This window comes from Castanea sativa, chromosome 1 (assembly GCF_040712315.1).
Source record: "Castanea sativa cultivar Marrone di Chiusa Pesio chromosome 1, ASM4071231v1".
NCBI classification, from domain to species: Eukaryota; Viridiplantae; Streptophyta; class Magnoliopsida; order Fagales; family Fagaceae; genus Castanea; species Castanea sativa.
The window spans coordinates 35,305,307-35,318,985 of record NC_134013.1 but is presented as its reverse complement, the minus strand read 5'-3'; the positions used below and the strand labels follow the sequence as shown (position 1 = coordinate 35,318,985).

General features: G+C 38.0%; 1 protein-coding gene across 1 annotated transcript; it reads left to right on the top strand.

The window, feature by feature from the left end:
* Window positions 1–405: 405 nt before the first annotated feature.
* LOC142639983 (NAC domain-containing protein 17-like) lies at window positions 406–4,370 on the top strand. Its single transcript, XM_075814105.1, has 5 exons — window positions 406–863; window positions 1,698–1,975; window positions 2,068–2,361; window positions 2,920–3,499; window positions 3,809–4,370. Exons 1-5 carry the CDS (start codon window positions 683–685, stop codon window positions 4,177–4,179), a joined length of 1,704 nt encoding a protein of 567 aa, XP_075670220.1. The 5' UTR covers window positions 406–682; the 3' UTR covers window positions 4,180–4,370.
* Window positions 4,371–13,679: the final 9,309 nt, after the last annotated feature.

Here is a 13,679-nt window from a genome sequence, read left to right as displayed (position 1 = left end):
ATGTTTTTACAATTAATTTAAACCCAAATGGTGTTTTTGCATTTAGGAAAAAGTTTAATTTATGTATTTTAAAAGGTAAAAATAGTATTACTATCCATGCTACCTGGCTTCCATCTTCTTCAAAATAAAAATATGGCTAAATTACTTATTGCACCTTTTAATTTTGATTTTTTTTTAGAAACAAACAAATTCAATTCAAAATATTATAACTAATTTCGTTTAATTTAGTCCTCTAAACTTTATTTATTTATTTATGAATGCTTGGACTTTATTTATTTAGGCTGAGCTAAAAGGTATAATATTTATATATATATATATATATATATAGATATAAATATATATATATATTCTAAAAATATATAATATTAAAAAAAAAAAAAAAACAATTTTCCAATTCCTTCTCGTTCAAGGAAACTTCCCAGAGTCGCATAAAAATACGCCTCTCCCCATCGTTTGTTTGACTACGACACCTCTCCGCAAACCCTATCACTTCTCTTCTGTCTTTGTCTCCCGACTCTCAACCTTTACTAGGGTTTGAACTTTCAATCTTCACCAAACCCCACTACCCTCTCAATCCTATCATGTAGATTTACTTTTCTTTCTCTCTATCTCTCTTTCCCGAGATCCCAAAATTTTCACCCCCTTTTGATTTTTGATCAGAAAACAGAGAACAGAGAAATCGATGACTGTTCAATCAGAGTCTTGTATGGGTGACGATGGATGGCCGCCTGGGTTTCGGTTCCACCCGACAGACGAGGAGCTTGTTCTGTACTATCTGAAGAGGAGGATTTGTCGGAGAAAGCTCAAGCTTGATATCATCGCTGAGGTCGATGTGTACAAATGGGACCCTGAAGAATTGCCTGGTACTAAAAGCCTTTTCTTTTCTCCTTTTTAGGTATTTGGAGAACGTTGACTTGGTTTATTTGGTTGTTTGATTCTTGGGTTTGAAGTCAAACCTTTGTTTGGTTGTTGATTATGCTTGGAACTAATCTGGGCTTGATTAAAAAAATTGAATCTTTGTTAATAATTCTTGTAAATTTTGTTTGATTGCTTAGGATTTTATATGGGTTTCGGTTGAAGTATGGATTTTTGGTTGGGTTTGATGCGAACTTTATTTATATAAATATAATAATTTTAATAATAAGAATAACCAAGGTACTGAAAATTAGTTTTTAGTTTATGGGTTTTCTTTTAACATGAGGTATGATATTTGGTTGTCTGGAATTGTTAGAAGATCTTGTTATTTGTTTTTGTTATATGTAGAATTGATTTACATGCAAGGCTTATTGTTTCGTTGATGGAATTCTTTTAGCGGAAAATTAGTTAGGGTTTATAGACATTAGTATTGTTGTATCGTTTTCTAGTCAAATGTCAAAAATCTAATTTGATTGTTCAGATTAGCGGTAAAGGGATTTATTTATATGATATTGTTTAGGGTAAATGGGTAATGCTATAGTTTAGTTTAACGTCACAAACATATCTGTTCTTTGGCATACCAAACTATTGTTCGGTTCTGGTTTTGGTGGGTGGGATCAGTTGCCCAGTTGCCTGCGGTTTTACTGGCTATAGGCGAGTCCAAAGGGCTCTTCTTTAGAAAGGATCCCTAGGTTATTAAAAAAAGAGCTTTGTTGGTTTTAACCACTCTCTATGCTTGTTTTGAATTTTGGTTTTCCTAACAAGGTGAACATGAAATGCAGGGCAATCTATTCTAAAATCTGGAGATAGGCAATGGTTCTATTTCACTCCTAGAGATAGGAAGTATCCTAATGGAGGAAGGTCAAATAGGGCTACCAGACATGGGTATTGGAAAGCAACAGGAAAGGATCGTAACATTACGTGCAATTCTAGGACAGTTGGAGTGAAAAAGACCCTGGTTTTTTATAGAGGGCGTGCACCTCATGGGGAACGCACTGACTGGGTCATGCATGAGTATACATTGGACGAGGAGGAGCTTAAGAGATGCCAGAATGTTCAGGTATTGCCTTGAGTAACATAATGTTGATCACTTGATTGCTTTCTACTCTTTTGGCTGTTGTGTGCTGAAATTTGCTGCTTTTTATGTTTCAGGATTACTATGCACTCTACAAGCTTTACAAAAAAAGTGGACCTGGTCCTAAAAATGGTGAGCAATATGGGGCACCGTTTAAAGAAGAAGAGTGGGATGATGTTGATTGCCCAGATTTTAACAACTCTGTTGATAGGGATATTTCGGTGAAGCAGCTCGATGAGGTTACGTCTCTCACTACTGTGAGAATCAATGGTCAAGTATTTGATGGATTTGAGGAGTTCATGAGGCAAATTGCTGATGATCCTGTGCTGGAACAGCCACAACTCGGTGATTGTGCTCTCATTCTATCTCAGGTTGGTGATCTTCCCTAATTTTCTCTTTCTACAACCTCTTTGCTGTAGTATTTTTTTCTCCCCTAGACTTTCCTCCCTCCCTTCCAAAAATAAAAAAACCACAAGATGGTATAACTACTTGATAGTGATATCAGTGCTTGATTTCATATGCTGACATGGGAACTTTTTACACACAGTGAGTTGCAGCTGATTTTTATGAAATAAGGTCCAAGTGGTAAATGTGTCTATTTGGCCTACATAGTAAAAATGCTAGATTTTGTTCTATAATGCAGAATGTGTCAGAGCTCAACTTTTTCCACTGGTATTATTTATTGCCTCATATGAAGAAACTTGACTAGAATATTTTTTGAATGAGAAACAATTTCACATTTCCTTGTTGCATGTTTGTATTCTGTGGCCAATGGTCTCTGGACCAATGGCATCTTGTTGTACTATGAGCAACGGGGTGGAGGATTATGTCATGGGTTCAATGCTTTTGAGTTATAATACTAATTCTGTATTGTGTTAGATTAAATATTAGGGAACGCAGATATTGATTATTATAATTTTATCATATAGGTTGTTGGTGAAGAAGAAACACAGAGTACCATGGTGGATCCAGCCTCTACTGAAGTTATGAATGCTGCACCTGTTGAAGTGCTGCACCCAAGTGGTCAGCTGTATGATGTGCAGGCCAGCTTTGGCCTTACACAGTCAGCTACTTCACAATTGCAATTGTATGAGTCACCTGAGGTCTTGTCTGCTCCCAATCTTCATGGACATGAACCTTTCATAATACATGAGGAGGACTTCCTGGAAATTGATGATCTCATTGGTCCTGAGCCTAGTTTTTCAAATGACAGAGCAGTGGAGAACTTGCAGTTTGAGAACAGGAATGGTGATGGATTAAGTGAGTTTGAACTGTACCATGATGCTGCCTTGTTTCTTCATGACATGGGGCCAATCGATCAGGCAACAGTGGCAGATCCATATATAAATACCCTTGAGAATAATACAGTAACCCAGTTTGATTATCAGTTGCAACCCAATCTTGATGGTGCAGGTCAGAATAACGATCAGCTTTGGGCACTTGATGAAAGAAGAAACTTATATACTTCAGCAGAATCAGATCTGGGTTATTTTCCTACACCACCCTCAGGTAAATAAATTTTCACAGATTCAGTGTTCATTTGCCCATCCAGGCTGAGCTCCTGTTCAAATGGATGGTTTTGGTTGACATGCCATAGTTGTCATAAATTGATGTGAAAATTGGAAAGCTAGCTTCAAGGGCTCTTAACATTATTGAATTTGTGATTGCAATGTATAATGTTCTGATTAATTTTTCCTGTTCACTTTTAAATGCAAAAAAAAAAAAAAAAAAAAGAAAAAAGAGAGAAAAAACTCAAGTTTGAGTGTCAATGTTCTGTGGTAGACATTTGTTAAATTGGTGGTTTTTGTTCATGCGTAGGTGTCACGTATGAATCTACAAATTATCATACCCAAGCAAATCAGAATGAAAATGGCAATGAGGATGTTGGTGCTGCAAGTCGGTTCTCTTCTGCATTATGGTCATTTGTGGAATCAATACCCACTACCCCTGCATCTGCTTCGGAGAATGCTTTGGTGAATCGGGCTTTTGAGCGAATGTCTAGCTTTAGTAGGGTAAGAATGAATATCAAAAATACAAATGTTTCTGTTGGAAATGGTGCTGAATCTAATAAGAGGAGGGCAGGCAGAGGCAAGGGATTCATTTTTATTTCAGTTATTGGAGTGCTCTGTGCCATATTGTGGGTGCTGATTGGAAATGTGAGACTATGGGGGAGATGCATGTCTACATGAATATGTAAATGGGAAAATTTTCTGCCTATTTTCCTTGTCACTGCCAAAAGTAGTAATATATTGCTCTACACATTGTGAAAACAAGGATTTCAATTTTCTCTTAATTTTGGATGTAAAGGGTGACCTGTTTCTTACAATGGAAATATGTCTAGAATTTTTGTTGATAATGACAAAGTTAATATATCTAGAAATGATCTGAGCCTACTCTGCAAAATAATATAAATTAATTTATAACTCACCCACCCACTCACTCACATTCTAATCTTTGGTACAAGCATAGTCTTGTTTGTTTTTTTTTTTGGGCTTTAAAAAATATTTAAGATGTAACAAGAGTCGGTCTAAAGAGCAGATGGAAGTCCAGGGTTAAAGAGGGCAGAGCCAACATAACTAAAATACAAAGGCCTTAATGCCCCCATTGAGCCAGCTCTTGGGCTGCACGATTAGCAGGCCTATTCACACTAACAAAAAGACAAGAACTAATCTTTAGGTTTATGCAATGTTTGTTTGTTTCAGGAAAATTTTATGTGAAAATAGATTTTTGCATTTTCAAATGTTTGGTAGAATCAGAAAAAATGGATCAAATGAAGACTACATCCATGGTCAAAGAAAAATCCTATTAAAAGTATGGCTTATTTTTTAGAGGTTTATAAGATGTTTGGTAGAGGTGTTTAAACAACAGTTTTCAGTATTTAAATACCACAACATGTATTTCTCATGACACTTTTTAATTCACATGTATTTCCACAACATTTAAACAATGATACTAGAAATTTCTAACAAAACAAGTCCTATTTTTCTTTAAAATGTTCTGAAATCCAACTTTACTTCATGCTAAACTAAATAAATCAAGTCAAGTAATGTCTTAAGCTGTGGTTGCTCCACCTACAATAGTACTCCCACCAAGGAAATACATATTCCTTTTAAGAGTGGCCCTAAATGCTACAAATGCACCATATGTAACTTTCAAAATTCCATCCTCCATGGCAATCTTAAATCCCTTGGATTCTAAGAAACCAATAGATATTAGATTCTTTTTCAAGCCCGGTATATATGAACTTATGTCAAATTGCAAACTGTTCCATCATGCAACTTAAGCTAGATTTTACCTATCCCAAAGATCTCACATGCTTCATCATTACCCATGAGGATTGAACCACGTACTGACTCATCCAAATTGTAAAACCATTCCTTCTTCGGACACATATGAAAGGTACAAGCAGAATCCATGATCTGTTCATCTAAATGGCAAACAAATGATGAACCAGTCAATGCAAAATCAGAATCTTCATCAGTACAATGTGCTACATTAGCATTAGGATCTTTTTTTTGTCCTTATTCTTCAAAAGTTGGAGGTCTTTCTTCTAATGCCCCTTATTGTGATAGAAGGCACACTCGCCTTTCCCAATTTTCCTCTTTGTAGATCCTTTTGACTTAGAGCGCGATCTATCTCTTCTACCAAACTTCTTATGTTCAAACCTGCCTTTAACCATTAATGCTTCACTACCTGTGTCCATGTAGGCCTACTTATCTTTCTTACGATACTCATTGTTAGTCAAGCATTTGACACATCATCAAACTTAATTTCATTCTTCTCATACAATAGTGTTATGACTAAATGATCATAAGTATCAGGCAGTGAATTGAACAATAAGATAGAATTATCTTCGTCTTTAATCTAAACCTCTAAATTTTGCAAATCAGCAAGTATTTTATTACAGTCATTCAAGTGCTCAAACATTGAAATACTTGCACGATACTGGAAATGGAAGCGCTTTTTCTTCAAATATAGACAGTTCTCCACACTCTTCGTCATATACTTGTCTTCTAACATCTTCCAAAGCTCTTTAGCCTTCATCTCTCTCATAATAAAATATTTTTGATCCTTGCCCAAACACAAACGGATGGCGCAAGCTTGTCTATTTATCTTGTCCCAATCTTTGTCTGACATCTTTAGGTTTGTCTTCCAATGCAATATCCAACTCTTGTTGGATCAAGACATCCATAACTTCTCATTGCCATATGCCGAACTTGTTTGTTCCATCAAACTTCTCTACCTCAAATTTGTCATTAGAAATTGTTGTCCTAACTGCCGAAGGTTTTGCAGAAGACTTTGCCAAAGCTTTTCTAGAGGAATCTGCCGAAGATTTTGTAGAGGAATCACCTGACATCTTTCTCCTCAATAATTAAGTTCACAAAACAATCACCAAAATCTCTAAAGAGAACAAATCCAAATGCCTAGGTAACAAACTTAGGCTCTGATACCAATTTGTTGTAGGAAAGCGCCTCCGGACAGCACTCCCACCTTAATATTGATTGTGAAAATATTATGACTATAGAAAGATCTCCATGAAATAAATAATAGGAACGAAGCAAACCCAAAATCAGAAAATAAACAAAGACACACAAGGATTTACATGGTTCGGCTTTTGGTCTACGTTAACGGGTAAAGAGGAAGAAATTCCACTAATCAAATATAGAGATATACAAGTTGGTGTATCAATATTCTCACACAGACCCAATTCCCAATACACCCAATAGCTCTCTCATGACTAACAAAGAATAGAGAAAACCTTGTACCCTATTCTAAACTAGAGAACTTTCGCAAATATGCAACAACCAATCTCTCTATTTCACTCTCTTTTTCTTCTCTACAATTGCTGCAACACATGCCCTATTTATACTAAGGTAGGCCGGCTAGGTGATTATACTTTTACACGTGACCTGCTATGATTTTTGACCATTCTAATCTGTTCCCGTGGGTCCTTGTTCTAATTTGTTTATCTGTTTAGCTTATGTTTGTTTAGGTTTTCTCTATATCTTTAAGCATGTTAGGTTGCTAGATTTTATGTTTTATGCTTCGTTTTGCTTCTGCTCCGTTTCTGTGTAAATTAGGTTTTCTTGGTAAGGATTTACGTATGCATGATCTAGCCTGCGCATGCAGGCTGAATTCATGTGTATGCAGACTTGTTCTAGTGTGCAAGATGCTGTTACCTAGAAACCTTAATTTTTTGTTTGTTTCAATTTTGCCTTCACATGTTTTCAAGCCCTATAACTGTCTATTTACCTTTTAACATGTTTATTTGTGATTACATATCTAGATTAGGGTTTAGGTTAGATTTTTCTTAGTTTTAATGCTATGCCATTCATCCACATGTTCATGCATTGATGCCATAGGTGCTGTGTTGCTAAGAGGTAAGTAAAGGGAAAGTCATGCATTAGCAATGTCCATGCATTTGTTTTAGGGTTTTTAGATATATGATTAGGGTTTCTAATATGTTGATGTTTTTGTTTTGTTTCATGATATGCTTGTTGCCATGTTTGGGGCTGCTGCCTTGTTTTAATGTATATTGAAGTTGATGGTGAACTAAAAAAATTGAACTTCAATTTGTCCAGAGCAGAAAATATATCCCATATAGGAAGGTCGTCCATAGCAGGACGACCATCCATGGGAATGAGGGTCGTCCATCAGGAAGACTCTTGGACGACCCCCTTGACACTTAGGAGATTCCTAAGTGTGGATTTGCCTACAAAGAGTTGGAGATGGAACCATGTGTTGTTGTTCCAAGGCATGAGGAAGATCCAGGTTCATTGCTACAACTCCTTATTAAATACTTAACTTCCAATGACAGTTATACAAAAAGGTATAACTCTTATGGTGGTTGTGGAAATTATTCTTGAACCCTTTGACCCCCTAAAATACAAGGGAAGTTACAAATCTAATAACTGTTTCTGGGGCGCACTATATAAACACCCATTTAGACCAGATAAAGGTACGTTTTTACAATTCCTAAAAATTTGGAGCTCTAGAACTTGAGAGAGAAACTAACTTTGGCATTGGAGGGTTCTTGGCTGGTCCACCTCGGTCACCTCTGATCACTTGTTCTTTCTTTTTCAGGCCTTCAAAACAGTCGTTAGCCCTTTGAAGCCCGAAGCATCCAGTCTACTAATTTTCTTTGCATCATCAGTTGGCGCCGTCTGTGGGGAGAAATCGAAGTCTCATTTCGATTACTTGTGTTTTGACAATTTGCCTTTCCCTGACTAAAGGCTGTATGGTTCGGACAAGATCCAGGCCTAGCAGCCCAGGCCACCAAGAGAGTAGGGATGCTTCTAGTAATCCCCACCGTGATCGTCAGTCAGCACCTGTCATGCAACCACCTTCCATTTAACACATACAGTCCATGGCTGCCGCCATGGCAGAGTTAACTCGTCAGAACCAAGAGTTGACTAGGGAGATTAGTTTAAGGAGGCAACACCATGAAAGACACGCGGAAGGGCAAGCCTAGAGTCAAGAAGGTAGAGGAGAAAATGCAGAGCCCGAGAACCAGTCAAGGGGTACTGCTTCAAGAAAGGTACCGCACTTGGAGAGGGAGATAGACCAAATGAGGAAAGCTATGGACGAAATGAGGGAGAACATGAGAAGGGTGAACCCTGTAGATGACTTAGTTCACCGAATGGACTCTCCTTCCATGGCTTCCATCAATAGTCATCCCTTACCCCCAAAGTTCAAGATGCCTTCCTTGGATTCATATGATGGAACGCGTGACCCGTGTGATCATATCGCCACCTTCAAAACTACTATGCACCATCAGGGGGTTCCGGACGAGATTATGTGCAGGGCATTCCCTACTACCCTCAAAGGGCCAGCGCGAGTGTGGTTCAGCAAGATACCCCCAAACACTGTGGACTCATTTGAAGAGTTGATTAAGTTGTTTGTCAACAATTTTATCGGAGGACAACGCCACAAGTGTTCTTCTTCTAGTCTGTTAACAATAGAATAAGGGGAAAACGAGAGTTTGCGGTCCTTCATTACCCAGTTCAACAGAGAAGCCTTGACGGTGGATGAGATGGACGACAAATTGCTATTGGCCGCCTTCCACAATGGAGTCAACTCTGATTTGTTCATTCATAAGCTTTACGAGCAAGAGCCACAAACCATGGCTGAACTCGTCCATTCAGCCCAAAATTTCATGAATGCGGAGGATGTGATCATAGCCAAGAAAAGGAAGAGAGCAGAGCGTATGGAAGCAGATCTCCCGCATCATCCTGAGTAGGGACCTCATTCAAAGAAGGCTCGAGTTGGAGAGAAAAAGGACATGGATAGCAAGAAGGCGAGTTCTTCAGCTAGGAATCAGCAATACACTCCCTTGAATATGCCACTTGAGCAAGTGCTTATGCAAATCAAGGATGACCCGTCCTTGAAGTGGCCAGAGAAAATGAAAGGAGATCCTAACAAGCGCAATAGGAACAAGTATTGTCGCTTCCACAGAGACCATGGGCATGACACAGATGAGTGTTTTGATTTGAAGTAGCAGATAGAGAATCTCATTAAGCAAGGAAAGTTGAGGAATTTTCTTGGATGAGACCACAAGGACAAGAAGTTGAAGGCAAAGGCAGAGGAGTCGTTATGACCCCCACTTGGTGAAATAAGATTTATTATAAGGGGAACCTCAACAGCTCAAACATCTAAGTCAAGGAAGACATATCTAAAGGTGGTGCAAAACATCCAGTTTTTTGGACGATCTCCAAGGACGAGGGGAGTTGACGAGCAAGCCATTACGTTCACGGACAAGGATGCTGAAAGAGTTCACCACCCACATGACGACGCAATCGTCATTACCTTGCTCATTGCTGATTATATGACTAGAAGGGTGTTGGTAGACAATGGTAGCTCAGTGGACATCTTGTATTACCCCGCCTTCCAACAAATGAGGCTGGGACGAGATTAACTCTGTCTAGTGAATTCGCCCTTGGTAGGATTTGGAGGAATGAAAGTGCAACCTGTGGGCACCATCACATTACCTGTGGTAGTCGAAGCATACCCACAACAGATAACAAAAGAGGTAAACTTCCTTGTTGTTGATTGCTCATCATCATACAATGCCATTATTGGAAGGCTGACTTTAAATAGTTGGAAGGCAGTGACGTCTACCTACCATTTGTCTGTCAAGTTCCCGACTGAGTATGGAGTGGGTCAAGTACAAAGAGATCAATTAGCTGCTAGAGAATGCTATTTAGCCATGTTGGCCATGGACGAGCACGTACAGACGATGAACATAGATGAGAGAAGGATTACTACGGAGCCCACTGAAGTACTAGAAGATATTCCTTTGGACGAGAACAACTCCGAGAGGTTTACTAGAGTTGGGGCGTGTATGGAAAAGAGGACGAAGTAGACCTTGGTCCAGTTTTTGAAGAAAAGCCTAAGAATGGGGGATAAGGAGATTACCTGGCTTTAGAAGAAGGAATACTAAGGACGCTGGAAAACTTCTAGATGAGGCAATGGACGAGGAATGTCAAAGAAGAAAATTTGAGAAATGTAAAGGGTACGAGAGGAATTCCACCATTTATAGGCGTTGAAAATTGATATCTGAAACGACGTGACCAACCAGGAAGCACCACGTGGCATTTCCCTTGAAAACTTAAATCGAAGTGACAAGTCGCTAATAAAATTATGGCACGTGGCACAATTTGAGATAATAAAATTTAACCATTGAAATTGTGACACATGGAACGACATCTGACTACTAATACGAAGACACGCGTCCAAAGAACAACGATAGATCCTCCACTGCTCTGGACGACCCTTGGACAAGGGGGCAACTGATGGTGAACTAAAAAAATTGAACTCCAATTCCTCCATAAGATGCGTCCAGAGCGGAAAAGATATCCCACATAGGAAGGTCATCCATAGCAGGACGACCGTCCATGGGAATAAGGGTCGTCCATCAGGAAGACTCTTGGACGACCCCTTTGACACTTAGGAGATTCCCAAGTGTGGATTTGCCTACAAAGAGTTGGAGATGGAACCACGTGCTGTTGTTCCAAGGCATGAGGGAGATCCAGGTTCATTGCTACAACTCTTTATTAAATACTTAACTTCTAATGACAGTTATACAAAAGGTATAACTCCTATGGTGGTTGTGGAAGTTATTCTTGAACCTTCTGACCCCCTAAAATACAGGGGAAGTTACAAATCTAATAACCGTTTCTGGGGTACACTATATAAACACCCATTCAAACCAGATAAAGGTACGTTTTTATAATTCCTAAAAAGTTGGAACTCTAGAACTTGAGAGAGAAACTAACTTTGGCATTGGAGGGTTCTTGGTCGGTCCACTCGGGTCACCTCTGATAATTTGTTCTTTCCTTTTCAGGAATTCAAAATAGTCGCTAGCCCTTTGAAACCTGAAGCATCCAGTCTATTGATTTTCTTTGCATCATCAGAAGCATGTTAGATAAATGTTAGGGTTTTCTTTTGTGTTTGGCTCTCTTTTGAATTGTGGATAACATAAGAATGCTTGTTTAGGGTTAAAGGTGACATGTTGTTTGTTAGATGCATGTTAATGTGTGTGTGAGTTTAGAATGCAAGTATTTAAATGATTTTTAATAGGGTTAAGACATAGGACACAATAACGGGAGGCCAACCTTAAGGTTGGGCGATCTTGGGTGCCTAACACCTTCCCAAGAGTGTACCTAAACTCCGAACCCAAACTCTAGTAGTAAGATCAAAGGTCCTTCCTCGAAAGGATGCTATATTCATGGTTCCTAGACTATATAACTAGGTAGCGACTCCATTCTTTCTCTTGTGCCCATAATTGTCCACAATCATGATAGCCTCTCTCAAATCTGGACATCAGCATCCACATTTTATAAGGGATGTTAACAATATGTGGGCATGTATTAGAAAATGTAAAGATGAATGATGAATGTCCAAATTTGCTTCCCATCTTGTTGAGGTAATGCTAGCTAGGTAGAGAAAAACCAAACATATTGGATGTTTTATACGATCATTATGCCCTACTATTTTGGGCCTTTTTCTCTATGAAGGCACTTTATCACTCCCATCTCTTACAGAAGTTTGAAACATGATTTAGATGTAGCTGTTTGATCTTGCCTAGAGGCTAGAAAATCCTAGGATGCTTAGAAAAAAAATATGATATAAACAATTTAACATTACTATGTGTTGAGGGGAAAAATTCGATGTTCCTAAGTAGAATATGGGGTAGCCAAGCCGAAACTCAACGATGGGCCCTTGAAATAAAGCCCAAAGGCTTTCGGTGTTGTGTGAGCTTGCCCAAGCAAGAGATGGAGGTTGCACCCTAACAAGAAGACAACAATAAAGCCCAATAAACACATTACCGTTGTTAGTTTGTTATATTATTAGTCCTTTTATAGCATCATAGTCCAAATCAGTCCTCTAGTAGTACGGTATTATCTCCAGTGGTAGGGTAATTTCAGGTTAATAAGTGTGTTTACATGGTAAAAATCATATGTTTTCTTTATTATTATTATTAAGTCAACAAAAGGGAAAACTTCCATAGTACCCAAAACATTATGGCTTCATCATAACAATAATAAACAAGGATTAAAGGCTTCATAATTACAAATAAAAGAGGAAAAATAGGATGGAATGAAGGGAGAGAGAGCATGTCCAGCCGTGTGCATCGGTTGGTTAAGTTTGTCCCCTTAATCATGCATTTAAATGATTTTCCCCATGTAATGTCCTTTTAATTTTTTAGTCAAACATGAGTGAGTTCGTGCCTTTCGTAGGAGTAGCTTTAAGTGTTAGAAATGTATGTCTTCAATGAGAATGATTTTAATATGAAGTTTTTGTGCCTTTTAAGAGAAAGGCCTTAGTATTGATGTTCATATGCCTTCCATGAGAAAAGGGCTTTTGTAATGTGTTCTTGGAAGAGTATTTTGATACGTTTTGAGATGTGTAGAGATGGTAAGAAATAAATAAATTAAAAAAAAAAAAAAAAATATATATATATATATATATATATATATATATATATAAATATTGTGAGATATGGTGCTTGTAATATGTATGGGTATTTTGTGAGGAATGTGTTTGTAAAGAATATGGAAGTGTGAGATAGATAATATGAAGGTTAAATATAGTAAATACATGAGATTATTTGTGTTATGGGTTATGTTGCTTTCTAAGAAGGGAGGTTTTGTATGAGGAATAAAGAATGAGATGGAGATGTGTTTTTAGGCAGCAAAAATGATAAAATTTCAGAACAATGAAGTGTGGGAAAGATGGGTAATGGATAATGATGTGTTGTAATATGTGTGTTGTGTTGTTATCTATGAAGAGAGATTTTGTAAGAGAGATGGGGAAGTAGGAAAAATGTGTATGTGGTAGCAAAAATGAGTGAAGTTTCAGAACAATGGAGTGGGATGGATCCCCCTTTAGTGTGTAGCTTGGTTCTCTTTATATAGAGCCAAGTATGTAACTAGATCATAACTTAGTTGAAGGGAAAATTAGCATACAGGGGAAAATCTTTGACAAAGTAAGTAATCATTTGTTTTTTAACCAAAAGAAGAAAGTTTGAGACTTAAATGTTGCTGACACAGCTGGATGATGTTATATGAATGACATATTTTGCTTGGAGGAAAATACTTGGCATTAATGGTAAGATAATCTTTAAGGGATCTTTTCTATTTCTGGTACTACAGCTGGAGCTACTGCAAGATGTGCTGGAGCTGTTACA

Coding starts and splice junctions, on each gene's coding strand:
- LOC142639983 (XM_075814105.1), top strand. CDS start 683: ATGACTGTTCAATCAGAGTCTTGTATGGGTGACGATGGATGGCCGCCT. Junction 864..1,697: donor GGACCCTGAAGAATTGCCTG/GTACTAAAAGCC, acceptor CATGAAATGCAG/GGCAATCTATTCTAAAATCT. Junction 3,500..3,808: donor TTTTCCTACACCACCCTCAG/GTAAATAAATTT, acceptor GTTCATGCGTAG/GTGTCACGTATGAATCTACA.